The sequence below is a fragment of the Equus asinus genome, chromosome 13 (genome assembly GCF_041296235.1).
Source record: "Equus asinus isolate D_3611 breed Donkey chromosome 13, EquAss-T2T_v2, whole genome shotgun sequence".
NCBI classification, from domain to species: Eukaryota; Metazoa; Chordata; class Mammalia; order Perissodactyla; family Equidae; genus Equus; species Equus asinus.
This window is the reverse complement of record NC_091802.1, coordinates 11766975-11793633: the sequence shown is the minus strand read 5'-3', so window position 1 is coordinate 11793633 and position 26659 is coordinate 11766975. Positions and strand designations below refer to the sequence as shown.

The 26659-nt window shown below is 49.7% G+C and overlaps 1 protein-coding gene across 1 annotated transcript; it reads left to right on the top strand.

The window, feature by feature from the left end:
• The first annotated feature begins 391 nt into the window (after positions 1 to 391).
• POLR2A (RNA polymerase II subunit A) lies at positions 392 to 26433 on the top strand. The gene is made up of 29 exons (XM_014861536.3): positions 392 to 889; positions 10911 to 11043; positions 11187 to 11323; positions 11417 to 11590; positions 11736 to 12017; positions 12358 to 12519; positions 12643 to 12863; positions 13050 to 13182; positions 13693 to 13817; positions 13916 to 14126; positions 14679 to 14888; positions 14974 to 15142; positions 15329 to 15423; positions 15581 to 15784; positions 16154 to 16376; positions 16865 to 17048; positions 17465 to 17636; positions 17730 to 17835; positions 17930 to 18135; positions 20681 to 20905; positions 21058 to 21304; positions 21648 to 21748; positions 22906 to 23010; positions 23105 to 23287; positions 23555 to 23758; positions 23975 to 24161; positions 24287 to 24400; positions 24573 to 24722; positions 24826 to 26433. The coding sequence occupies exons 1-29, from the start codon at positions 797 to 799 to the stop codon at positions 25980 to 25982; spliced, it is 5913 nt and encodes a 1970-aa protein (XP_014717022.1). The 5' UTR covers positions 392 to 796; the 3' UTR covers positions 25983 to 26433.
• The last annotated feature ends 226 nt before the right edge of the window (positions 26434 to 26659 follow it).

The following is a 26659-nucleotide window of genomic DNA, read 5'->3' as shown; positions in this document are numbered from 1 at the left end:
GACTGGCCCCGCCTCCTTCATTACCGATTCGCAGAACAGACCATTTTCCAGGGCGTGCGGGGGGTGTGTGTGTTAATGAGAGACTTTTGCGGGAGACGAAACCACACTCCAAACTAGGATAAAAGCGGCCTGTATTTATCCTGGCTCCTTCAAACCTTAAATCTCAGTGCGAGAGGGAGCAGCGAGGGGAGGCGGCGGGATAAAAAATTCCCTTCCCCGTTGTCATTTCAAAAGGTCGCCCAACGAGGGAGCGGGGGAAGAGAGGATCAACGACTCGGGCGCGCGCCCCGTGCAGGCCGGCGTAGGCAGCCCCGTAGCGCAAGGGAGGGCGGGAAAGGAAGGGGCGGGGATGCAGGGGCGAATCTATAAAGGGCGTCATTCGGTCAGTTCTCTCCTCAGAAGCGCCGAGAGCGCGGCCGGGACGGTTGGAGAAGAAGGCGGCTCCCGGAAGGGGGAGAGACAAACTGCCGTAACCTCTGCCGTTCAGGAGCCCGGTTACTTATTTATTCGTTACCCTTTTTCTTCTTCTTCCCCTCAGGACCTTTTCCTTTCCCCCCTCTTTTTTTTTTCTTTTTGGGAGACGAAAAATCTCCGGAAAGGGGGAGGAGAGCTGCTTTCGCTCTTTTTCGTTTCCCCGCCTCCTTCCCTCCCCCACCTTTCCCTCCTCGGGCTTTTTCTTCCCCACTCGGGGAGGTCCTTCCCGGTGGCCGCCCCGACGGGGTCTGAGCACCTAGGCGGCGGCGGCGCAGGCTTTTTGTAGTGAGGTTTGCGCCTGCGCAGCGCGCCTGCCTCCGCGATGCACGGCGGCGGCCCCCCCTCCGGGGACAGCGCATGCCCGCTGCGCACCATCAAGAGAGTGCAGTTCGGAGTCCTCAGTCCGGATGAACTGGTAAGCGGCTCTGCCCTCCGGCTCCTCCTCCGTCCCGCGCCGCGGGAGGGGCGTGCCCGTGGCCGTGGCAACTTTGCGCTTCTTGCCGAAGAGTGACGGGCAGGGAGGGTGCGTTATCGGCGCCGAGACAGGACCGGGGTCCAGCCTCGCGTCCTCCCACAGTCAAATTTTGCCAGGAGATGAGCAGGCTGAGCTGAGCGCTGTGTCTCGGATGGGGGCCTGGTCGCAGGAGGGGCGGGTGAGGCGGGTGACTGGCTCCACACCTCAGAGTTGGCGACGTTAAAGGAGATCGGACGAATCCAAGGGGACCTTTGCAACTTTGGATAAGAGGCCAAGCACCAGATATTTTCCCTCCCCCTTCTACAAATATTAATTGAGCACCTGCTACGTGATAGACCAGACGCTGGGGATCCAGAGCTGGACAAGGACCTGCCTTCTGAGGGAAGGGGCGGGGGAGACAGACAGTAAATATATGAATAAGTGAATGAACAACATAATGTAGTTAACAGCAAGAGCCCTCAATAAAGTGAAACGGTGTAATGCGATGGACAGTCACTGAGGTGAGGCTTCGTTAGATGGGGTGGTGGTAGGGTCTGGGAAAGCCTGTCTGAGGAGGTGACATTACTTGAAAGATGAAAAGCATCTAGGCCATAGATTCTAGGGCAAGAGCTTTTCAGGCGGAGAAGCAGCAAGTGCAAAGGGCCTGAGGAAGGAAGGAACTTGGCATGTTCCTGGGGCTGAAAGAAGGGCACTGTGGCTGGGGGGGGGGGGGGGGGGGGTTTAGTAGCTAAGGAGAATCTTACCAAAATGGACTGAAGAAGCATGAGGTGAGGCAGGCCAGGTGGGATATTGTAAATCATGATAAGGAATAAAGAATAGAATATTCTATTTTCAATAGGAAGCCATTGGAGAATTATAAGCAGGAGCGTGACATCAAGTTTACATTAAAAAAAGGAAAACAGCCTACTGCTTTGGTTGCCCTGTGAAGATCTGATGGGGGTGGGGGGGCTAAGAATGGAAGCAGGAGAGAGCAGGGAGGAGGGTAGGCCTAGGGGAGAGCCAGGGGTGACCTGGACTCCTTCCTTTGTGGAGCGAACTGGTTGAAGAGAATAGAGTTGGATGGCCATGTTTGTGGATGGAGACAGTCGCTGGCAGGGAAGGCTCAGCTGTGTGAAACTTGGGTCAGGAGTGAGAACTTGCTGAACTCACACCATACCACAGAATAAATTCCAAATGGAGTTAAGATTTAAACCTAAAAAACAAAACTGTAAAGCACTAGAAAACTATAGAAGGCTTTTGGGGGCTGATACCAGGGGCAGAACCCTTAATAGTAATGAGTTAATTGTAGGTAAATTTTATTGAGTCGCTATTATGTGATAGGCACTGAGCTAAGCATTTTAAACACAAGGAAGAGCAGGGCAGATTTCAATACTTAAAAATAAGAGCGCTTCTGTTTATCAGAGACACCAAGGACAGCTGAAAACAGATTGGGAAACCGTGTTTGCAATGTGATGGACAAGGTTAGATTTCTTAATATACAAAGAGCACTTACAAGTCGGTAAGAAAAGCACACATCTACTAGACAAACAGATGAAAGATCCAAATAGGCAGTTCACAGAAGTAGTACAAATGGCCAATAAAAAATATTCAGCTTGCTAACAAAAACGTGCTAATTAAATACAATTTTTCCCTTATCTGATTTTTCCCTGCTGGCAAAAATATTGGGAAATAGGCATGTTGTATGTTGTTGTAGGAGGATAAATTGGTATAACCTTTTTGGAAGACAGTCTGACCATTTTATCAGTCATTTGCTGTGCATATTCCTTGGGCCAGCATTACCACTTCTAAAAATTTAGCCTTAGATAAAAAACTCTTGGGGTCAGCCCGGTGGCACAGCGGTAAAGTGCACATGTTCTGCTTTGGCGAGCAAGGTTCACTGGTTCGGATCCCGGGTGCGGACATGGCACCGCTTGGCAGTCCATGCTGTGGTAGGCATCCCACATATAAAGTAGAGGAAATGGGCATGGATGTTAACTCAGGGCCAGTCTTCCTTAGCAAAAAGAGGAGGATTGGTGGCAGATGTTAGTTCAGGGCTAATCTTCCTCAAAAAAATGAAAAACTTTAATTTCTTCTGTTGAAGTTGCCTGACCTCCACTCTTGCCTGGTTCAGCCAGCAAGCAACAGCTCCACCATTCATCCAGTTGCTCAGGCCAAAAACTTAAAAGCCATCTTTTTTTTTTTTTTTAACAATTCAGAAAACATTTATTAAGTGCCTGCTATTCACAATTTTTTGAATCCCTCCATCTATCCTACATTCACTGCTCATTGCTAGGGCCAGGCACTGTGCTTGACCCCTGGAAATTGAGACACACTAAAATAGACAAGCTGGCAGGTGACGTGGATAAATAAACCCATTACAGTAAGTTTCCTGCCAGAGCCATGTTCAAAGTACAGTTACAACTTGGAGAAAAGTGTGTCAGCTGCTCCCAGGGATACTGGGCAGGTATCGTGGAAAAGATAAGCTCTAGCTGTTTGTTCGTTTTTCACGTATGGCATTTTAAAACATACACAAAAATATAGAGACTAGGACAGTGAATCTCCACACACCCTTAACCCTGCTTTAATGATTAGGAACTCATAGCCACTTTGATTCATCTTTACCCTCACCTGCTTCCCTCTATCCCTTCGTTTTTGTTTTTGTTTTGAGGAAGATTCGCCCTGAGCTAACATCTGCTGCCAAGCCTCCTCTTTTTGCTGAGGAAGACTGGCCCTGAGTTAACATCCGTGCCCATCTTCCTTTGCTTTATATGTGGGACGCCTGCCACAGGATGGCCTGCCAAGCGGTGCCATGTCCACACCTGGGATCTGCACTGGCGAACCCCCAGCCGCTGAAGCGGAACGTGCGAGCTTAACCACTGTGCTACCGGGCTGGCACCCCCCTTCATTTTGTTTTGAAGCCAATCTTAGACATTTTTACCATGTCACCCATAAATACTGAGCTGTGTTTGAAGAAGGAACTGGAAATGTCTTGACCTTCCACTAGTTTATGCTTCTCCCCGTCTATTCTTCTGCCAGCAGCTCCAAAGCCTTGGCTGGTTCAGGGTAAAGACCAAAGACATTATTGGAGCCTTTGAGTTGGATGAAGGAAGACTGAGCTGATCCAGTGAAAACCCCATCCTGCCTTATCTGTAATGCTGCCTATGTTCTTCTGGTTCTTGGTCCTCATAAAATTGCTAACTCTTTAGAAGTTTATTAAGCACTTAATGTTTGTACAAAATGGTAGTTACATCCCACATTCCCATGTGCCCTTAGCAGTCTCCTGGGAGATCTCAGACAGCATGCGTCTTGCCCTGCAGGCCAAGGTGACTCGGAGTAGCTTCCTGTCAACCTTGATCTTTACTGGATTGGGAGCATGGTCACATCTGAACAGCTGGCCTCTCTGCCTTCCACCCCATCAGCATTTCCTCTCTCTCCATGGTCACACAGCTAGAGAGTGGAAGAGCCAAGGCCATGAGCTTAACCACAGAGTCCTAGCCTTCCTGCACACCCCTCCATTGCTGCAGCAATCCCTCAGCTGTGTGCGTCTGCCCGCTCTGCCTGGACGGGGACCACCTAAAAACCATCTTTGATTCCTCTCTTTCTCACAGCCTCCACTCAGGCTATCTGCCAGTGTCAGTTCTCCCTTTCAAAATATGTTGAATCCAGTCATTTATGACCATCTCCATCTCCATCACCCTGTTCCTCCCCACCGTCATCTTTCCTCTGGAGTTCTGCAGTAGTCCTAGGGCCCAGCTGCTCCTCCTGTGGGTTGTAGAGCAGCTAGAGAGAGCTTTTCATTATGTCTCTTCCCTGCATGGAGTCTCTTCCAAAGGTCCAAACTCCTTACTCTGACCTACAAGGTCCTGTCTTATCCGGCCCCTGCTTGCCTCTCCATCTATTACCAATGTCCTCTTTGCTCTTCTTTAGCCACAGTGCCCTACTCGATCTTCCAACACTGCAAGCTCCTTCCTGCCTCACGCACTTTATCATTCACTCTTCCTGCTGCTTAGAACAACGGTGCTTGGGGCTGTTCCTTTAAGTCAGTATGTTCTCTGCTCCAGTGTCGTGTCGTCAGGAGCGCTTCCCTGACCACCCTATGAAGTGGCATCCTCCTGCATTCTCTAAGCCTTGGTCTGGACTTGACTTCATAGCCTGTCACTATCTGAAAGGATTAGTTTTTGTTTACCTCAATAGAATGTAAATTGCATGAGAGACTGTATTCACCTCTTTTCCTTCAGCCTCTCAGCTAGTGCCTGGCACATATTAGGCATGTAATGAAAGTTGAATAAATGAGTGAATAAAATAATTGGGGAAGGATTTTTATTGCAACGTTGTTTGAAAATGATAGTTATAAATCACCTGAATATTTACTAGTGGTTACTTTTGGATAATCCAGTGTCGTGTCTTGTCTTAGAATAGAACAAGACCTTCCCCGAGGATTAAGTCAGCTGCGTCCAACTGCTGAGGCACCGCAGCAAACCGCAGGGGCCCGGGGAGAGGAGTTAAATTTTCAAGAGAAGCACAGCCACCGGGCAACGTTTGTCTGCTGCCCTGGGTAGTTCCCCTTTCAGCACTAGATGGCGCCAAAACCCTTTCCATGACGTCATGTCTTTGTGAAGCTGCGTTTTTAGCAGTTGCTAAATACTGCTAAAAATCAGTGTAGAGCCAGAAATAAGGGTGGTGCTGTCCAATCTGATTCCAAGATTTGAGAAGTTGTGCAGTGCCCAACAGGAGTCATAAGGAAGTGTGGTTATTTGGGAAATAAATAAAAATATTTTTATTTTAATATATTAAAATGGTTTTCTCAGTTTATATTATTATTTTTTCCAAATGGCTATTAAGTTGCTAGGACATAAATACTTACTAAGTTGTCAGGGTCTAGGTACTTAATAAGTCTGGACCTCTTCTGTCCTAGAGAGGACTGTGAAAGTTACTAAGACACTCAGGGTATTGGGTACTGGTAAAGTTTAGAAATCTGTGTAAATCAAAAAGTTACTGAACAGTATGCAGGATGAGGCCCAATTTATATAAAAATGGGAACATAATTGCATTTTTTGAAAAGTATCGAAGGCTGTTTCACAAAACTTTACAGGGGTCATCTCTGGGATGCGGGATTATGGGAGAGTTTGATTTTGCTCTGCATTGCTTGCGGTTTATATGGTGCTCCAGTATTTGGAGGGAATAACAGTTACACTATGGGTAGGAGGGTGGGTGAGTCATGGGCCTCTTGTGGAACAAGTAGTATTTAAAGGTGGAAGTCTTGCGTGGAGGGTGTGTATAAGGTACACAGGGCTCTGAGAATTGACTGCAAGGTAGAGCTGTTGTCTTTGCTGTTAGAAGATGGGTTTGGGGGCCAGCGTGGTGGCGCAGCGGTTAAGTTTGCACATTCCGCTTCGTTGGCCCGGGATTCGCTGGTTCGGATCCTGGGTGCGGACGTGGCACCGCTTGGCACGCCGTGCTGTGGTAGGCGTCCCACGTATAAAGTAGAGAAAGATGGGCACAGATGTTAGCTCAGGGCCAGTCTTCCTCAGCAAAAAGAGGGGGATTGGCAGCAGATGTTAGGTCAGGACTAATCTTCCTCAAAAAACAACAACAACAAAAAAGAAGATGGGTTTGGATGTTGCCAAGTGAGGGTACAGAAGCAGGGACGATTGGTGCTTGGGCTTTATGTAAAGCTTGTACAAGTCAGGAGAAGTGGGTGTTTGATTACATTAGAAGGAGTTGACCCCTGTTCATTGAAAGCAACTGTCAGGGCCGGCCTGGTGACGCAGCGGTTAAGTGCGCACGTTCCACTTCGGCAGCCCGGGGTTCACCGGGTGAGATCCCGGGTGCGGACATGGCACCGCTTGGCAAGCCATGCTGTGGTAGGCGTCCCACATATAAAGTAGAGGAAGTTGGGCACCGATGTTAGCTCAGGGCCAGTCTTCTTCAGCAAGAAGAGGAGGACTGGCAGCAGATGTTAACTCAGGGCTAATCTTCCTCAAAAAAAAAAACCAACCAAACTGTCTACCGTGGAAAGCATTATTTATACCCCAACTTATTTCAACAAGGATTTAAAACAGTAATGTACTTTTAGGCAGTGTGGGTTACATTGTTGAATCAGAAGATTATCCTTGTCTTCAAATTACTTATAATCTAATGAGGGATTTCCCATACATTCAGCAAGTATTTACTGAGCCCCTTCCATGTGCTGTTTGCTTTGTTGGGGCTGAGCATATAAAGATGAGTGAAACATGATCCTTGGCCTCAAGGATTGCAGTCCACTGGGAGAGAGAAACGTGTAAACAAGAAATTAAAGTTGGACTGAGAACCTTGCTGGGGTGTGGACAAGTCTGTGAAGAGTTAGAGAAGACTTTATAGAGAGGTGACGCTGGAAGTGGGTCTTAAAGAATGAAAAAAAATTTACTGGAAAGGAGCATGTGAAGAAAAGCAATTTTGAGAAATCTATTGCAATCGGAGCATAACTGTCGGGGGACGATGAAATGGGGTAACAAATAAAGCTGTAAGCGTGGGTTGAAGCCAAGTTGTAAGGACCTTGTATATTTTGCTAAAGTGAGGAAAGAGTGGAAGTATTTTCTGAGAATTATGGCAGGTCTTTTGTTTTCTCACCTCAGGGGCATGCCCCTGGGACTGGCTGCCTCCTCAGGGGTCTAACCATTATCATGGATGTGGTGAGAACCAGTGTTTGGATGAAGGGTGGGGGCTAAAGTAGTTTGTATATAATCCAGAACATTCCAGGACAGCCCCTGGCCCAGTCTCAATGCCTGGAAGCAGAATTAGTCCTTAGAAGCTGGTTGGCTTGGTTCGCATGGACTTGGCAGAGAGGGAGCTGAAAAGTTTTGAGCGTGATTTCCCTTAGGCACCCCTCTGGTGACTCTGGCAGCCAGCTTTTTTGTGTTTGGTTGAAGGGGAGCAAACTCCTTTGTGTTTCTCGTAAGACATAATGCAGCGGATGGGCTTCCGGCTTTGTGAATTTGTGAACCAGGCCTGTCTGCCTGAGACTTCACCAGGTCATCTGAATGAGCATTGTGGGTATTCAAAACCTCCTCAGCCTTGCATCTGTAGACCATGTTGGTTTCTTACCAGCAGTGGCTGATCAGATCCAGTATGAGGGGATTACCGGTTTGACTGGCAGGGGATAACCTCTTGTTTTTCCAAGTTCTTCAAGGGCACTTCCCTGCAGTGGAGGGTCCTAAGCAGTTTAGTTCAGTTTAACAAACATGTATTGTGAGCCGTGGGATCCAGGATGATAGAGAAATGCTGCCTGCCTCGAGAGATCCTTATAATCTGTGGGGAAGCCAGGCCCAAATAGGTCATTTCATTGCACATGAGATGTGCAGTGATAGAGGGCTTACGGAAGCACGGAGTAGGTATGCCAGTCTGCCTTAGGGAGGCTGTGGAAAGGCTTTCTGGAAGAAGCAGTGCCTGAGCCGAGTCTTTAAATAGTAGTTTGTCTTGTGGGGAAGGGCATTCCAAGCAGAGATAACAGCATGTGCAAAGACCCAGAGGAGTATGCCACCCGTATATGCTGGGTGATAGGGAAACCATAGGGGACTCTGTTATTGTGGGAAAAGAAAGGAAGGCGGAAACGTCATAAAACCCTTTTGTAAGCTATCCTGCTGACTTTGGACATCATTCTGAGGATGACAGGGTGTGAAGATTAGGTTTCCATCTTAGAAGGAACTCTGCGGTTGTACGGATGGATTGGAGAGAGACAGGCTGATGACCTGTGGAATGCTCTGATGTAGACCACAAAGGGAGGACCTAACCTAGGACAGTGATTGGAGGGATGGAGAAGAGGGGCAAGATTTGAGAAATATTCAGGAGGTAAAAATGACGAGTGCTTGGTGAATGATCGGATAATGATAGCTGTCGTTTATTGAACACCTATTGCATCCTGGGTTTGGGGGCTAATTGAGTCCTTAATGGTTACATAGTTATAAGTAATAGAGCCAGAATTCCGAACCAGCGGCCTCTGACTCCAGCCCCGTGACCTTTCAACCGCTTTATGCCTGAGGGAAGGAAGAGTAAGTGTTGTTTCTGACTTAAGTGCCACCATCTTAGATGAGGACTATAGGAAAAGCAAGAGATTTTTATAGAGAAGGGAGTTTGCTTTTAGACATTTTGAATTTGATTTATCAGTGGGATATCTGCAGGTGTTCAGAGGATCATTTACTAAGTGAACCGTCCAGGAGAAAGGTGAGGCCTGGAGGTAGAGATTTGGGTGTGATCAGTATATAGTGAAAATCATGGGACAGCATATAGGGTGCGATGAGAAGTGTGGATGAGCTAAAACCTTGGGGAGTAGCAGTGTTTAAGGAGCAGTCCAAGGCAGAGGAGCCTAGGAGGCAGACTGAGAAGCCGAAGCCAGGAGGTTGGAAGGGAGAGTCACCTTCAAGGAAGTGGCCTGTCTGCAGTGTGTCACAGGCCAACAAGCTAAGATGGGGACGGGTCTGTTGGATTTGGCAGAGTAGAGCTCAGTGGTCCATCAAGAGTGGTTTCAGGGATGTGGTGGTGGCAGAAAAAGATGTACTATTTAGGAAGATACCTCTGTATACGTGCTCATAATCACTTCAGTTTGCACTTTGAACTCAGCTGTCGTCTGTTTGTCCAGCATGACGGAGTGGAAGGAATGCACAGCAAACCCTAGCTCTGCCTCTTTCTAATTGTATAACCTTGGGCCTCTCAGTTTTATAATCTGTAAAATGGTGACAGTGATGCATATTTTGTAATAAGTTAGTTGTGAAGATAAGAATGAATCAGCTAGCATTGCACTTGGCACCAAGAAGATGTCTCCTGGAGTTTAAATAATTATTTATGTGGCAGTATTGTCAAGTGGGATGACCATGTGTTTGGGAGCAGAGAGGGTTGGGTTTGACTTCTGCTGGCTCCTTGAGATTGAGGCCTTGGGCAAGTCACTCCACACAGCCTCAGGGTTCACATGTCTAAGAGATAGGAATTCATTCCTAGGAGGTTAGTGATGAGGATTAGAGAAACAAGGTGTGTAAGTAGTTTGGGGGCTGGCATAAAATTGACACTCAGATCGAAGCTTTTATTAAATTCATCTAAGTTCTTCCCTCTATAAGTTTAGTGGACCACAGCCTAAGTAATTTAAAAGTCCTTGGTTTTCAGTGTGTGACAACTAAAGTTTGCCTTAGCTAACCTCTAGCCCAGAGCAAAAACCTCTTCTCCAACTGATAGCTACTTCCGAGCTCTTCCGTCTCTCCCTTTCCTCCACTGACTTAGTCCCATTAAGTTCTGGCTCCACCTTTCTCAGCATTCTGGCCCTTCGCTCTGCCTGCATCTTATGAGGCGCCTGGGTTCACTTCTGCTCCAAATAATTTTCACCACCCTGCTGCTCCAGCACCCGTCTCTCCTAGGTGTCTGAACATGGACAGGTTCAGGCTGGCCAGGCCCTTAAGGAGGAGGAGGTGACAGGGATGGGGGCAAAGAGTGCCTAACTTCAGGAGCTGACGTTAGAGTTGGCAGAGCATGTCTTGGGGCAGGATACCTGGGCTGTCATGGCAGACGTGGTACTGAGAAGTTCCTGCCACATACTCAGATTCTGGGCTTGATTTCAGCTTCGGGTAAGAAACAAGGCATTGATATTTCTGCCCCTTGAAACAACTTTTCTTTCTTTTTGTGGCTAAATCCTATGGATGTTAGTGACCTAGAATTCAACCCAGAGGGATGTCTGGGATTCGAATCCTAGAGATAGGCCATCTGTATGGAGCCCAGGGTCGACCACACTCTATTCTGAGCACGCCCCTCCCACTCAGACAGTGACTGGAGCAAACTTGTGACTTGTGATATTCAACTCCGACATTTCCAGAGGTATACACACTGACCCCCCCAATCCCTCACCCTAGGCTAAACCTGGTTAGTTCTTCTGTAAGTGGTTTAAGGTTCCTGGAGGCCTTAGTATAGGAAAACTGGAAACTAGGAATTCTATTTAATTGTTATTGGCGTTTTTTTCCCTCAGAAACGAATGTCTGTGACAGAGGGTGGTATCAAATACCCAGAGACGACTGAGGGAGGCCGCCCCAAGCTTGGGGGGCTGATGGATCCGAGGCAGGGGGTGATTGAGCGAACTGGCCGCTGCCAGACATGTGCAGGTGAGTACTGGGGGGCTGGCATGGAAACCTGGAGGGGAAGGAGAGGCTTGGGTCCTTAAAGAAAACCTGGCCTGAAGGTGGGCACCTGGAGACCTAATCTCTGAGGTGAGAGTGGAAGGAAAATGCAGTATGTGTTCTCACAGGAAACATGACAGAGTGTCCTGGCCACTTTGGCCACATTGAGCTGGCCAAACCTGTGTTTCATGTGGGCTTCCTGGTGAAGACCATGAAAGTTTTGCGCTGTGTCTGCTTCTTCTGCTCCAAATTGCTTGTGGACTCTGTGAGTAGGGGATGCGCCCTGGCCTCGGGGAGGGGATGTTTGGTGGGGGGCAGGGGAGCAGGCCAAACTGACCCTGCTTTGCCCTGCCCCTAGAATAACCCAAAGATCAAGGACATTCTGGCCAAGTCCAAGGGGCAGCCCAAGAAGCGGCTCACGCATGTCTATGACCTCTGCAAAGGCAAAAACATCTGCGAGGGTGGGGAGGAGATGGACAACAAGTTCGGCGTGGAGCAGCCTGAGGGCGATGAGGATTTGACCAAAGAAAAGGTAGCTGGGGCTGGCAGAGACTGCTGGGAGGCAGGGATCAGGAGGTGGTTCTAGAGGCCTGGAGAGAAGAGTGGGAGGGCTGGCGTGGTGTGGTCAGAGATGGCCTGACCTCTAGCCTCTCGTGACCCCCCTCTCTCCTTGGAAGGGCCATGGTGGCTGTGGGCGGTACCAGCCCAGGATCCGGCGCTCTGGCTTGGAGCTGTATGCAGAGTGGAAGCATGTCAACGAGGACTCTCAGGAGAAGAAAATCCTGCTGAGTCCTGAGCGAGTGCATGAGATCTTCAAACGCATCTCAGATGAGGAATGTTTTGTGCTGGGCATGGAGCCGCGCTATGCCCGGCCTGAGTGGATGATTGTCACCGTGCTACCTGTGCCCCCCCTCTCTGTGCGGCCTGCTGTTGTGATGCAGGGGTCTGCCCGCAACCAGGTTAGCGGCTTCAGGACCCTGCCTCTCAGCTGGATAGCTGGGGAGGGAGCTCTGTTGGTAGGGGTGAAGGTGTGCAGGAGCCAGTGGTGGAATGCAGTGTGCATGAGTGAATGGACACATCATCTGGGTCTGAAAATACCCTGCTGCTTGCTAGCTGTGAGGCCTTTAATGAGGCCCTTAACATGGTTAAAGGTCATGATGGTGCTTCTGTATCTATGAAATGAGGGACCAGACTTGTCTCCCAGAGTGGTGTGAGAATGAGAGAGATGCTGTGTGCTGTCACATGCATGCTGAGTGCTCAGTGATGGCTAGATTGTAATGATGCTGACTTCTACCTCAGGATGACCTGACTCACAAACTGGCGGACATTGTGAAGATCAACAATCAGCTTCGACGCAACGAACAGAATGGCGCAGCAGCCCATGTCATTGCAGAGGACGTGAAGCTCCTGCAGTTCCATGTAGCCACCATGGTGGACAATGAGCTGCCTGGCTTGCCCCGTGTGAGTCAGCACGCTCCCCACACCCTGTGGCTGAGTGGGGGGGCCAGCATGAAGCCTCTAAGCTCTGGAGAAGGGCCCAGTGCTGACTACTAGGGTGCCCCCCGACCCTGTGTTTCTTCACAGGCCATGCAGAAGTCTGGGCGTCCCCTCAAGTCCCTGAAGCAGCGGTTGAAGGGCAAGGAAGGCCGAGTGCGAGGGAACCTGATGGGCAAGCGAGTGGACTTCTCAGCCCGCACTGTCATCACCCCTGACCCCAACCTCTCCATTGACCAAGTTGGTGTGCCTCGCTCCATTGCTGCTAACATGACCTTTGCAGAGATTGTCACCCCCTTCAATATTGACAGGTGTGTCTCAGTTCAGAAGCCCTGCCTGGAGTGGCCAGGGGAGAGATGAGGAGAGTGGGCTTGGAGTAAGCAAGAGGGAACATTGAGGTTTAGAAGTTTGAGCTTCCACTTGGGGCTTTGGTGTGAGGGTGATGGCAAGGGCTTTTTGGGAAGCATTTTGTTCATTGTACCTCTTTTCTTTTCTAGACTTCAGGAACTAGTGCGCAGAGGGAACAGCCAGTACCCGGGGGCCAAGTACATCATCCGAGACAATGGCGATCGCATTGACCTGCGTTTCCACCCCAAGCCCAGTGACCTTCACCTACAGACTGGCTATAAGGCATGTAATAGACCAAGGCCTTTCTTACCTGAGCAGGAAGCTCTCTGGAGTGAGGGCTGGCTGGAGTGGGCCATCAGAGGCTGGCTGGTTCGTTAGGATCCAGGCTTATTGACTCTTTATAAAAGACTGCTGTTGTCCTAGGCTAGCTTGTAGCTGCCAACCACTGGAATTCTGGGTGGGGATCGCATATATCTAAGGGTAGCAAGAGGGACATATATGACAAGGAAGAGAGATCCAGGGAGGAAGAGAACAGAAGCTTTCGTGTTCAGAGTCTCTTTCGGTTTTCTCCCCCAGTTGAGTTCCTTGAGGTGGAGGGTATTATGTCTTAACCATCTCTGATAACCTGATATCTAGCCTGGGCCTGGCTCAAAGTGGGTGGCTGATAAGTGTTTCAAGTGAAATAGCACCACACTGTCATCCATTTCCATGAACAAAGCATTTTAAGTCCATTGGCCTTTCGTTCTTAGCATACCCCTTTCACTGAGACTAATGTGCACTTCTCCTCCATAGGTGGAACGACACATGTGCGATGGGGACATTGTTATCTTCAACCGGCAGCCAACTCTGCACAAAATGTCCATGATGGGACATCGGGTCCGCATCCTCCCCTGGTCTACTTTTCGCTTGAATCTCAGGTCAGTCCCATTGTTCAGGGAAGCTGGCTGGGCCTGGGCTGCTCCTGAGGTTTCACTACAGTCGTCTTCCCAACTCTGACTTCTCTCTTCCACTGCAGTGTGACAACACCATACAATGCTGACTTTGATGGGGATGAGATGAACTTGCACCTGCCACAGTCTCTGGAGACTCGGGCGGAGATCCAGGAGCTTGCCATGGTGCCACGCATGATTGTCACTCCCCAGAGCAATCGCCCTGTCATGGGCATTGTGCAGGACACACTCACTGCAGTGCGCAAATTCACGAAGAGAGACGTCTTCCTGGAGCGGGTGTGTGGTACTAGAGAGGAAACCTGTCTGGTCAGGTGCAGCGCCCCCAGGGCAGCGAGGCGGAGGACGGAAGGAAGGGCTGTGATTTTTACCCTGACTTGCTCTGCACTGACCTGTATATGAGACTGTCTTTTCTATGAGGCGGAAGGAAGGGGTTAGGAAAGATCAGAGGCCAAAAAAGGTGCATGGCTGTAGCTCCCCATTTTAATTCCTTAAAATATCATGTAATTTCAGGTGTTGTGTGGAAAGTTAAAGGTGAAGGGAATAATAAGTACCACCCTGTTAAAATTTTTATCTATTTATTTTTACCTTTGCTTATTTCCTAATTATTAAAAGTAATTTGTACTTGTTAAAAAAAAACTAAACAATCAGAAGACTCACTATCACAATGAATTTTAATTTTTTATTAAAAGTTTGGAAAACACTTTTCCTGGCATCTCTTTGCCTCTAAAATCTGGCTTCCCCCCTTGGACATGGTGACCTTGCCTGACATTCCCAAGAGGTGAGGCCTGCAGTTCTGACTTTGTATCTTTCTTGCTCTTTATCTCACAGGGTGAAGTGATGAACCTCCTCATGTTCCTGTCCACGTGGGACGGGAAGGTCCCTCAGCCAGCCATCCTGAAGCCCCGGCCCCTGTGGACGGGCAAACAGATCTTCTCCCTCATCATACCAGGTCACATCAACTGCATCCGCACCCACAGCACCCATCCTGATGATGAGGACAGTGGCCCTTACAAGCACATCTCTCCTGGGGACACCAAAGTAGGGCTTAGCCTCTGGATGTGTGGGGACAAGATCTGGACATTGGAGCCGGAACAGGGGCCCTGAGTGGGTGCTTTGTCCACAGGTGGTGGTGGAGAATGGGGAGCTGATCATGGGCATCCTGTGTAAGAAGTCTTTGGGCACATCAGCCGGCTCCCTGGTCCACATCTCTTACCTGGAGATGGGTCATGACATCACTCGCCTCTTCTACTCCAACATTCAGACCGTCATCAACAACTGGCTCCTCATCGAGGGTGAGGATAAGGGCTCTACCAAGCCCTCTAGGAATCCTTTCTCTCCCGTTTCTTACTGCTCTTCTTCCATCCCTTTCTCTTTCCCACTTGGATTTGATGTCTCTCCATCAACTCTTGGCTATGCTTCCATTCCCTGTTTCTTGAATATCTAAAGAGGGTGTTGCTGATGCCTGTCCTTGTCTCTAGGTCATACCATTGGCATTGGGGACTCCATCGCAGATTCTAAGACTTACCAGGACATTCAGAATACTATTAAGAAGGCCAAGCAGGATGTAATAGAGGTGAGAGAGGAGGCTGGGCAAGGACTGAGTAAGAGGCTCTCAGGGACTTTGAACCTAACGTCAGCTCTAGCAAAGGGGGTGTCGGGGTTAGAGGGAAGGTGAGTAGTTACACAGATTGATGTTTCCTTGAGAATTCTGCCTCCTCCTTTGCACCCAGGTCATTGAGAAGGCTCATAACAATGAGCTGGAGCCCACCCCAGGGAACACTCTGCGGCAGACGTTTGAGAACCAGGTGAACCGCATTCTCAACGATGCCCGAGACAAGACTGGCTCCTCTGCCCAGAAATCCCTGTCTGAATACAACAACTTTAAGTCCATGGTTGTGTCCGGGGCTAAAGGTTCCAAGATCAATATCTCCCAGGTGAGGAGCCTTGTCTTTCCAGATATGGGGTCACACTGATGGTTGGGAGGAGGACGGAAGATGTGTGTTGTGGACAGGTTGGGGGATTTGTAGAAAAATACTGGCAACTCTTTTTTTTTTTTCCTGAGGAAGATTTGCCCTGAGCTAACATCCATGCTAGGAACAATCTTCCTCTGTTTTTTAGTATGTGGGCCTCCAGCACAGCATGGCCACTAACAGCAGTGTAGGCTTGGGCCTGGGAACCAAACCCAGGCTGCTGAAGCAGAGCACACTGAACTTAACCTTCAGGCCACTGGGGATGGCCCTGGGAACTCTTTATTTTTAAGGCAAAAGGGGAGATAGATGCACCCCACCGTTTTTGTTTCCCAGGTCATTGCTGTCGTCGGGCAGCAGAACGTGGAGGGCAAGCGGATCCCATTTGGATTCAAGCACCGGACTCTGCCTCACTTCATCAAGGATGACTATGGGCCTGAGAGCCGTGGCTTTGTGGAGAACTCCTACCTGGCTGGCCTCACCCCCACCGAGTTCTTTTTCCATGCTATGGGGGGTCGTGAGGGGCTCATCGACACAGCTGTCAAGACTGCTGAGACTGGTGAGGCTTTCAGATCGGGGGCCCTTCCATGGGCTGGTACCAGGGAGTAGCACAGGCTGAGAATCCCCTGGTGGGTGGGGAGTGGCAGTTCTCAGGCTAAAGGCTTCTATTCCTGGTGATGTAACTTGGGCCTTTATGGAAAGAATAGAGACAAAAGTTAGGCAGATGCCAATGGCAGAAATGCCCTTGTTCTGATTGCCCTATAGCGTTCCATGCTGCTGGGAGAGAGGCTCAGGGTCTCTGCTCCTGACCTGACACCTGGTGGGTGATTCCTCCCAGCCTTTACTGAGCCCTGGCTCCATCTGCTGGTGGGCGTGGCTTTCACTGAGAGACCTTGGGGTTGAGGGGGCTCCCAGCTGGCTCATCTGAGGATCATGTAGGTTAAGGATCCAGAGTGGCCAGCGTGGCTTGTCCTAAGATAGGAAGGGCTCTTTGGGCTTTGTCAACCTCTTCTTTCCTTGGGTCCCACAAGTGATTACCTCCCCCAGGATACATCCAGCGGCGGCTCATCAAGTCCATGGAGTCGGTGATGGTGAAGTATGATGCGACCGTGCGGAACTCCATCAACCAGGTGGTGCAGCTGCGCTATGGCGAGGATGGCCTGGCGGGCGAGAGCGTTGAGTTCCAGAACCTGGCTACCCTCAAGCCTTCCAACAAGGCTTTTGAGAAGAAGTGAGGAAAGGGCAGGCGGGTGGTTCTTACTCCCTGGGGCTCAGGGAGTGTTGTAGGATTCCCTTCCCCACACACAGAGCCTGGAATGTCTCCTTCAGTGGACCTTACCTTTTAAAGCCCTTTCGCCACCCCTCTGAAAGCAACTACGTGATGGGAGAGGGTGGGTCCAGAGCCGAGTTAAGACCCATCCCTGCTTTGTCCCTGGTGATAGTGCAAAGCAGGCCCAGAGGGCTGGAGCAAGCTCAGGTCCCATTGGCAGCTCTCAAACCTTGATCTTATATTTCCATGCCCAGGATTCTTGCCTCCAAAGCCCTGTTCCTGTAGGTTGCGCACCTTTGGGAGCCTCACAGTGCCCCTTGTGGGCATCAGGCCCCAGGGCCCACCTGCCCCTTGACTCCACTCCCTGCCACCTGTAGGTTCCGCTTTGATTATACCAATGAGAGGGCTCTGCGGCGCACTCTGCAGGAGGATCTGGTGAAGGACGTGCTGAGCAATGCACACATTCAGAACGAGCTGGAGCGAGAATTTGAGCGGATGCGGGAGGATCGAGAAGTGCTCAGGGTCATCTTCCCAACTGGCGACAGCAAGGTGTGTGTGGGCAGGAAGGGCTGGGTTGGAGAAGTACTGCCGCTGCATGGCTCTCCCTATTCATGATCTTCCTTCCCGTCGCTCCTGCCTTAGGTTGTCCTGCCATGTAACCTACTGCGCATGATCTGGAATGCTCAGAAAATCTTCCACATCAACCCTCGCCTTCCCTCCGACCTGCACCCCATCAAGGTGGTAGAGGGTGAGTTCCTGCTTCAGGACCTCTGTGCCAGGCTGGGGACAGGAGTTAGCTGGGCTCTGTTCTATAATCTCTTCACCCCTCATCTGGCCCCCAGGAGTCAAGGAATTGAGCAAGAAGCTGGTGATCGTGAATGGGGATGACCCGCTGAGCCGGCAGGCTCAGGAGAACGCCACACTTCTCTTCAATATCCACCTGCGATCCACACTGTGCTCCCGCCGGATGGCTGAGGAGTTTCGGCTCAGTGGAGAGGCCTTCGACTGGCTGCTCGGTGAGATCGAGTCCAAGTTCAACCAAGCCATTGTGAGTATTGTTCTCCTCACCTCAGCTTTGTTTATCTCCTTTGACCTATTGACTTCTCTGGGCTCCAAGAACAGCCCACTTCTGCCCACAATCACCTAATAATAGTTCTCATTTGTTGAGAGACTGTTGTGTACCAAGCCCTGTGTTGGGGACTTTATACCTTTACACTTTAGCAGTATTAAGACGACACTAGTTGGGGGTGTGAGGGTTAGTCCCATGTAGCGAAGATTAAAACTGAGCCTTGGAGAGGTGGTGTGTATATATCATACTGTGTTGTATGATACATATAGGAAATAATTGGCATGGCTGGGATGTGAAATGGGAATGTTGGCCTTTATTTTCTTAAAATGCCTGCTGTGTGCAGAATTCTCATTTAGGTGGAGGTAGGGAATTTGAGAGAGTAAGCAGGAAAGGGATTCATTGATATTGGAATATACTATCACTGTGTTTACAGGATAATGGAAGGAAAGAAACATAATTACTAGCATGCCTCTGAGTCCATTTGATGTAAATCCAGTTTTATAAATTAAATAATTAAAATGAATTAGGGAATACTACAAAAATGGTTGAAAGAAATTAAAGAAGACTTAAATGGAAAGACGTGTGTGTTCATGGATTAGAGGACTTAATATTGTTAAATGGCAGTAATCCCCAGAGAGAGCCACAGATTCAGCACAATCTGTCAAATTCCAGCTGCCATTTTTGCAGAAATTTATAAGCTGATCTTAAGATTCATATGGAAATACAAAGGACACAGAAGAGCCAAAACAATCTTGAGAAAGAACAAAGTTGAAAGACGCCCACTTCCTGATTTTCAAACTTACTACAGAGCTACAGTAATCAAGATTGTGGACTACTGACATAAAGATACGTATATAGGTTAATGGAATAGAATTGAGTCTAGGAATAAACCCTCACATTTACACTTACTTCCTTTTTGATAAGGGTGCCAAGGGATTTAAATGGGGAAAGAATAGTCATTTCAACAAATGGTGCTGCACCAACTGGATATCCACATGTAAAAGAATGAATTTGGATCCCTACCGCACACCCTATACACAAATTATCTCAAAAAACATCAAAGAGCTAAATACAAGTGCTAAAACTCTGTAAAACTCTTAGAAGAAAACACAGGGGTAAATCTTTACAACCTCAGGTTTGCCAGTGGATTCTTAGGTATGACACCAAAAGCATGAGCAGTGGCAACAAAAATTGGACTTCAGATTGGACTTCATCAAAATTTAAAACTTGTATTGGGGCTGGCCCTGTGGCCAAGTGGTTAAGTTCGCACGCTCCTCTTCAGCAGTCCAGGGTTTCATTGGTTCAGATCCTGGGCGTGGACCTAGCACCACTCATCAGGCCATGCTGAGGTGGCGTCCCACATAGCACAACCAGAAGGACCTATAACTAGAATATACAACTGTACTGGGGGACTTTGGAGAAAAAAATGTAAAACTTTTATGATTTAGAGGACACCACGAAAGTAAAAAGATAGCACACAGAATGGGAGGAAATATTTGCAAGTCACGTATCTGATAAGGGCTATTCATAAAGGATATGTAAAGGATTATTATAAGTCAACAATAAAAAGAAAAAATGTCAAAGGATTTGAATGGATGTTTTCCCCCAAAGAAGTATATAAACCACAAGTAAACACATGAGAAGGTGCTCAACATCATTAGTTATCAGGGAAATGCAAATCAAACCACAGCGAGATACCACTTTATGCCCACTAGGATGGCTAAAAAAAGATTTGACAGCTATTGGTGGGGATGTGGAGAAACTGGAACTTGAACACCCTGATGGTGGGAACGGTACAGCTGCTTCGGAAAACAGTCTGGCAGTTCCTCAAAAGGTTAAACCTAGAGTTACCACGTGACCTAGCAACTCCACGCCTACGAGTATTCCCAGGAGAATTGAAAGTGTGTGTCCACATAAAACCCTTTATGCATGTAGCATTGTTAGAACAGCCAAGCAGTGGAAACAACCTAAATGTTCACCCATTCATGGATGGATAAACAAAATTGATGTATCCATACAAGGGAGTGTTATTGAGTGATAAAAAGGAAGGAGCTATCAAGTCATAAAAAGACAGCAATGAACCTTAAATACATATTACTAAGTGAAAGAAACCAGTCTGAAAAGGCCACGTACTGTATGATTCCAATTAAAAGATGAAATTCTATGGTATATGATTATATCAATTAAAATAATGCATTGGAGAGCTTCCCATTTAGAAGACTTGTAAAATGAATATCTACCCTGTAACTGTAGCTTAGTTTTAGGAATCTGGACTTTGGGTCGTATGTACCTTTTTCTGAGTGTGCAGCACATCAGGTGCTGAATGGCGTTTGTAAATTGAAGCGCTGTCTGAGGAAGGGGATGATCAAATAAGACTGATTTTTTTGTCTCCCTGTCCTTTCCAAATGCCTCTGCCCCACGTCCCTTCAGAGTAGAGGGTGGTCCCAGCCCTGTTGCAGCTCACTCTGCCTCACCAGAAGGGAGGAGTTTGCTGCTTCTGACGCCAGCTGTCCTTCCTCTGTAGGCCCATCCTGGGGAAATGGTGGGAGCTCTGGCTGCACAGTCCCTTGGAGAACCTGCCACCCAGATGACCTTGAACACTTTCCACTACGCTGGTGTGTCTGCCAAGAATGTGACACTGGGTGTGCCCAGACTTAAGGAGCTCATCAACATTTCCAAGAAGCCAAAGACCCCCTCACTTACTGTCTTCCTGCTGGGCCAGTCTGCTCGAGATGCTGAGAGAGCCAAGGTAGGGGTTAGGGAGATGGGCTTCCTGGCGGGAGGAAAAGGAGGGGAACTCTTTCCCTTGAATAAAGGGTTTGGAATTCCCTCTACAGGAGGGTTTGAAGAGGCCTTTGGAGCCACCCATAGGCCTATGTCATGAATCACTCTTCTTCCCAGGACATTCTGTGCCGCCTGGAACATACAACATTGAGGAAGGTGACTGCCAACACAGCTATCTACTATGACCCCAACCCCCAGAGCACGGTGGTGGCAGAGGATCAGGAATGGGTGAATGTCTACTATGAGATGCCTGACTTTGACGTGGCCCGAATCTCCCCCTGGCTTTTGCGGGTGGAGCTGGACCGGAAGCACATGACTGACCGGAAGCTGACCATGGAGCAGATTGCTGAAAAGATCAATGCTGGTAAGGTTGGGAGGGCAGGCCCAGCTCAGGAGTCCTGCCTGAGCTCCCACTCTGTCATGTCACTGCACTCCAGTCCCAAACAAGCCACCCACCCTCACCACCTTCTGTGCGCCAATTCTGCTCCTCCAGTGCATCTCCTCTCCAGGATCACTGCTCCCTAGTCTTCAGTATCTCCAGCTCCCCTCTGCATTTCCTTTTCTTTCTCAGTGTTTCCCTTCCCTCTTTCTATGTGAAAGAGGGGAAGCCAAATGAGAAGCCTGTGTGGGGAGAGCTGCAGATGCACAGTGACTAGGAGGCAAGTCCTGTAGATGCCATCTTTCTCATGGCTCTTTCTCTCCACCAGGTTTTGGCGATGACTTGAATTGCATCTTTAATGATGATAACGCAGAGAAGTTGGTGCTCCGTATCCGCATCATGAACAGTGATGAAAACAAGATGCAAGAGGTAAATGGGACCCAAGAGGAAATCGATATGTTAAACATAGAAAATTGTTAGATCATGTTCATGACTAAAGAAGTTAAAATGAAAGCTACATTGAGGTGCCAGTCACACCACCTCATGTAGGAATGGAGAATGGTGGTTAGCAATGATTTTCAAAACTATTAGCAGCAAAAATCTTTGAAATCTGAAGTAGCAGCCACATAGATAAAACAGATGGCATTGAAGTGGGGGGACCCCATAGCCATATCACTTGGCTCTCCCACCAGGCTCCCATGAGGGTCAGGGGCAGGTTGGACAGTAGGAATTGCTGTGTCCTAGGGAAAGTGATGTGACAGCAGGTGTAACAAGACCCAAGAAAATGTTTGACAAGTGACTTCACTCTTGGGCATGGCTCCTAAAAAATTGCTCAGCAGATGTGGGTGCCTGGTGCTTTAATAATAATAATTCAGAACTTACTAACTGTTGAACTGTCAAGAGAATAGATAAGGAAATTGTGATGTGCCATGATGGGATACAGTATGGCTCCGTTAAACCAGATCCCTTGTCAAGGCAATAGCAGCCTGGCAACCACTCTGAGCGCCAGAGCGTGAGTGGAAACTGCTGGACGCCTTGCTGCAGCCCTTCAAGTGCGCACAGACACAAGTGGGAATTGATAGGATGGTGGGATGTAGCTGCCTTTTCTTAGGCTTCTTTTATTTTTAAATTTTTGTAAAGCTTTTTTATTTTTATTTTATTTTTTAAAGATTGGCACCTGAGCTAACAACCGTTGCCAATCTTTTTTTTTTTTTTTCCCTCCCCAAAGCCCCCCAGTACATAATTGTATATTCTGGTTGTGAGTGCCACTGGTTGTGCTATGTGGGACGCCACCTCAGCATGGCCTGATGAGCAGTGCCATGTCCATGCCCAGGATCCAAACCAGTGAAACCCTGGGCTGCTGAAGCAGAGCACTCGAACTTAACCACTTGGCCACCAGGCCTGCCCCTCTTAGGCGTCTTTTAGTATGATCATACAAACATGATCAAAAGTAATCTCAATGGAACAGAAGAGGGCGGAGTCTGGGGCCTAACTTGGCTCTTAGGTCCTTGAGGAGGCTGTGGTTTGAGGTGAGCCTGGGAAAAGACCGGAGGATTCCAGGACTGCTGACCTCACTCTTGTTGCAGGAGGAAGAGGTAGTGGACAAGATGGATGACGACGTTTTCCTGCGCTGCATCGAGTCCAACATGCTGACAGATATGACCCTGCAGGGTATCGAGCAGATCAGCAAGGTCAGCCATTCCCTCCCCCATAGCCCTTGCCCCTCCCACTTCTTTCCTTCCCACCTTCCTCCGCCCAACCTGAGCTTATTCTGCCCTCCTCCAGGTATACATGCACTTGCCGCAAACAGACAACAAGAAGAAGATCATTATCACAGAGGACGGGGAGTTCAAGGCCCTGCAGGAGTGGATCCTGGAGACAGATGGCGTGAGCTTGATGCGGGTGCTCAGTGAGAAGGACGTGGACCCCGTGCGCACCACATCCAACGACATTGTGGAGATCTTCACGGTGAGCCCTTCAGAGGCCTGCTGCCCAGCTGTCTTTCCTGGGTCTCTCTGGCTATAGGCCTCTCTCCCTGGTTGCATTTCTTGCTCTCCACTCACAGGATTTCCTTGGTCAGATTTTTTTATGCCTGAATCTACTTTTGATCTTGGACTTCACAGACTCCTTGGGCTCCACACTCCTCGGGAGCGCTGTGGATCTTAGTGGGAGTAGGAGCCAGGAGGAGAGCAGAGTGACTCAGTCTTGACCCTTCACCCCCAACTCTCATGCTAGGTGCTGGGCATAGAAGCCGTGCGGAAGGCCCTGGAGCGGGAGCTGTATCATGTCATCTCCTTTGATGGTTCCTACGTCAATTACCGGCACTTGGCTCTCTTGTGTGATACCATGACCTGTCGCGGCCACTTGATGGCCATCACGCGACATGGAGTCAACCGCCAGGATACTGGACCTCTCATGAAATGCTCCTTTGAAGAAACGGTAATGGCAGAACTTCTGACCAGGGTGGAAGAAGAGAGAAGGGAAGGAGGGAGTGCCATGGGAAGAAGGGCATCCACCAGAGTGAATGCACGGCGGGCACTCAGGCACTGGAGCTGTTCCTCCCTCTTTTGAGCGAGCGGGCTGTCACAGTGGGAGCAGCCCTGGGGCGCTGTGTGGAGGGTCTAATGGGGCCTGCCCCCTCTTCCTGTGGTTCAGGTGGATGTGCTTATGGAAGCAGCCGCACATGGAGAGAGCGACCCCATGAAGGGGGTGTCCGAGAATATCATGCTGGGCCAGCTGGCTCCAGCTGGCACTGGCTGTTTTGACCTCCTGCTCGATGCAGAGAAGTGCAAGTATGGCATGGAGATCCCCACCAATATCCCCGGCTTGGGGGCTGCCGGACGTGAGTATGAGGGCCTCAGCTGCTTGGAACCTGGCTGGGCCTGCCAGGGGGAGGCAGGCCGTGGATGGGAGGGTGGCCCCTCCCTAGGTGCTGTTCCTGATATGTCACTCTGTGCCTCTTTGCAGCCACTGGCATGTTCTTCGGCTCAGCACCCAGTCCCATGGGAGGAATTTCTCCAGCCATGACACCCTGGAATGTGGGTGCCACCCCAGCCTATGGCGCCTGGTCCCCCAGTGTTGGTGAGTGACCCAGCCCAGAAAGAGAGCAGCTCAGAGGGTGGGTGAGCTGGGCTTGTGGAGAGTCAGCACATTGGGACACTGGAGGCCTTGGAGCTCTGTGGAGAATGTCGGCTGAGAGGGGTTGCTTGGGCTCCAGCTCTGGTTTTAACTTAACCTTTCTCGCACTTCATAGGGAGTGGAATGACTCCAGGAGCAGCCGGCTTCTCTCCCAGTGCTGCTTCTGATGCCAGTGGCTTCAGCCCGGGTTACTCCCCTGCCTGGTCTCCCACACCAGGCTCGCCGGGCTCCCCAGGCCCCTCAAGCCCATACATCCCCTCACCGGGTGAGTCATCCCTGTCTGTCAGGGCCAAGTTGTTTTCTCCCTGGTCTTTCTTTGTGGGCAAGTTTCTCCCATTGTTAAACTCCTTTCGGCTTCTTTTCCACAGGTGGTGCCATGTCTCCCAGCTACTCGCCCACGTCACCTGCCTACGAGCCCCGCTCCCCTGGGGGCTACACGCCCCAGAGTCCCTCTTACTCCCCCACTTCACCCTCCTACTCGCCTACCTCTCCATCCTATTCTCCAACCAGTCCCAACTACAGTCCGACCTCTCCCAGCTACTCCCCGACCTCTCCCAGCTACTCCCCGACCTCTCCCAGCTACTCCCCGACCTCTCCCAGTTATTCTCCCACTTCTCCCAGCTACTCTCCCACTTCCCCAAGCTACTCGCCCACATCACCTAGCTACTCACCAACCTCTCCCAGCTACTCGCCAACATCCCCCAGCTACTCACCAACCTCTCCCAGTTACTCGCCAACTTCACCCAGCTATTCTCCCACCTCTCCCAGCTACTCGCCGACATCTCCAAGTTATTCACCAACGTCACCGAGCTACTCACCAACTTCCCCAAGTTATTCACCCACCAGCCCTAACTATTCTCCAACCAGTCCCAATTACACCCCGACGTCACCCAGCTATAGCCCAACATCACCAAGCTACTCACCTACTAGTCCCAACTACACACCAACAAGCCCTAACTACAGCCCAACCTCTCCAAGCTACTCTCCAACTTCACCCAGCTACTCCCCGACCTCCCCAAGCTACTCTCCTTCAAGCCCACGATACACACCACAGTCTCCAACCTATACCCCGAGCTCTCCTAGCTACAGCCCCAGTTCTCCCAGCTACAGCCCTACCTCGCCGAAGTACACCCCAACCAGTCCTTCCTACAGTCCCAGTTCACCAGAGTACACCCCAACCTCTCCCAAGTACTCACCCACCAGCCCAAAATATTCACCCACCTCTCCCAAGTACTCTCCTACCAGCCCCACCTATTCGCCCACCACCCCGAAATACTCACCAACGTCTCCTACTTATTCACCAACCTCTCCAGTCTATACCCCAACCTCCCCCAAGTATTCACCTACTAGCCCCACTTACTCACCCACCTCCCCCAAGTACTCTCCCACCAGCCCCACCTACTCACCCACCTCCCCCAAAGGCTCCACCTACTCTCCCACTTCCCCTGGCTACTCGCCCACCAGCCCCACCTATAGTCTCACCAGCCCAGCCATCAGCCCGGACGACAGTGATGAGGAGAACTGAGGGAGAGCAGGATGCGGCAGCAGCTGGCTAGGGTCAAGGGCAGCCTCGGTGATGCCCTGCAGCCTTCTTACCTCCCTCGTGGGGTGTAGGTCCCCAGCCCAGCTCCTTTGTACATAGTTCCTCGTGACACAGTTCCCCATTGAAGTTCTAGTCCCATTTCTAGTGGGCCTTTTTGTCTCGTTTTCTACTTGTGCTGTGTCAGAACCCGCTCACCCGGCTGTGGTGTTCTCCTTTCTGCCCCACTCACCCCAGGCCTGTCCCCAAATTGAGGATCTCTCCTTGCCTGTGGCTTGATTTGGGGGTAAAGGGTATTTTAACTTCTTAGAGGTAGTTCCTGCTCTGGGTCGTTACGTCTGATCCTTGGGAAGAACAAAGCTAAAAGCTAAAGCTGCCTTTTCTCTGTTATTTTATTTTTTGAAGGTTAAATAAAGTTTACTAATTTTGACCAAAAGTGTGTACGTCGAGTGCTTACTTTGGAGGCAAGAATACCCAGGCCCGTTCCCCTGCCTGGCTGCTGTTCCATTTAGTGTTTGAGCTGATCCCTGGGGGGCGGGCAAGACAATGAGAGCAGACAGTCCCTTCGTCCACTGAAGAAATAACCCACTGTGTGCCCAGCGTCGCTCCATACCCGGCTCGTGGCAGTCAGACAGATAGGGCCCTTGTCCTGCATTAGAGCA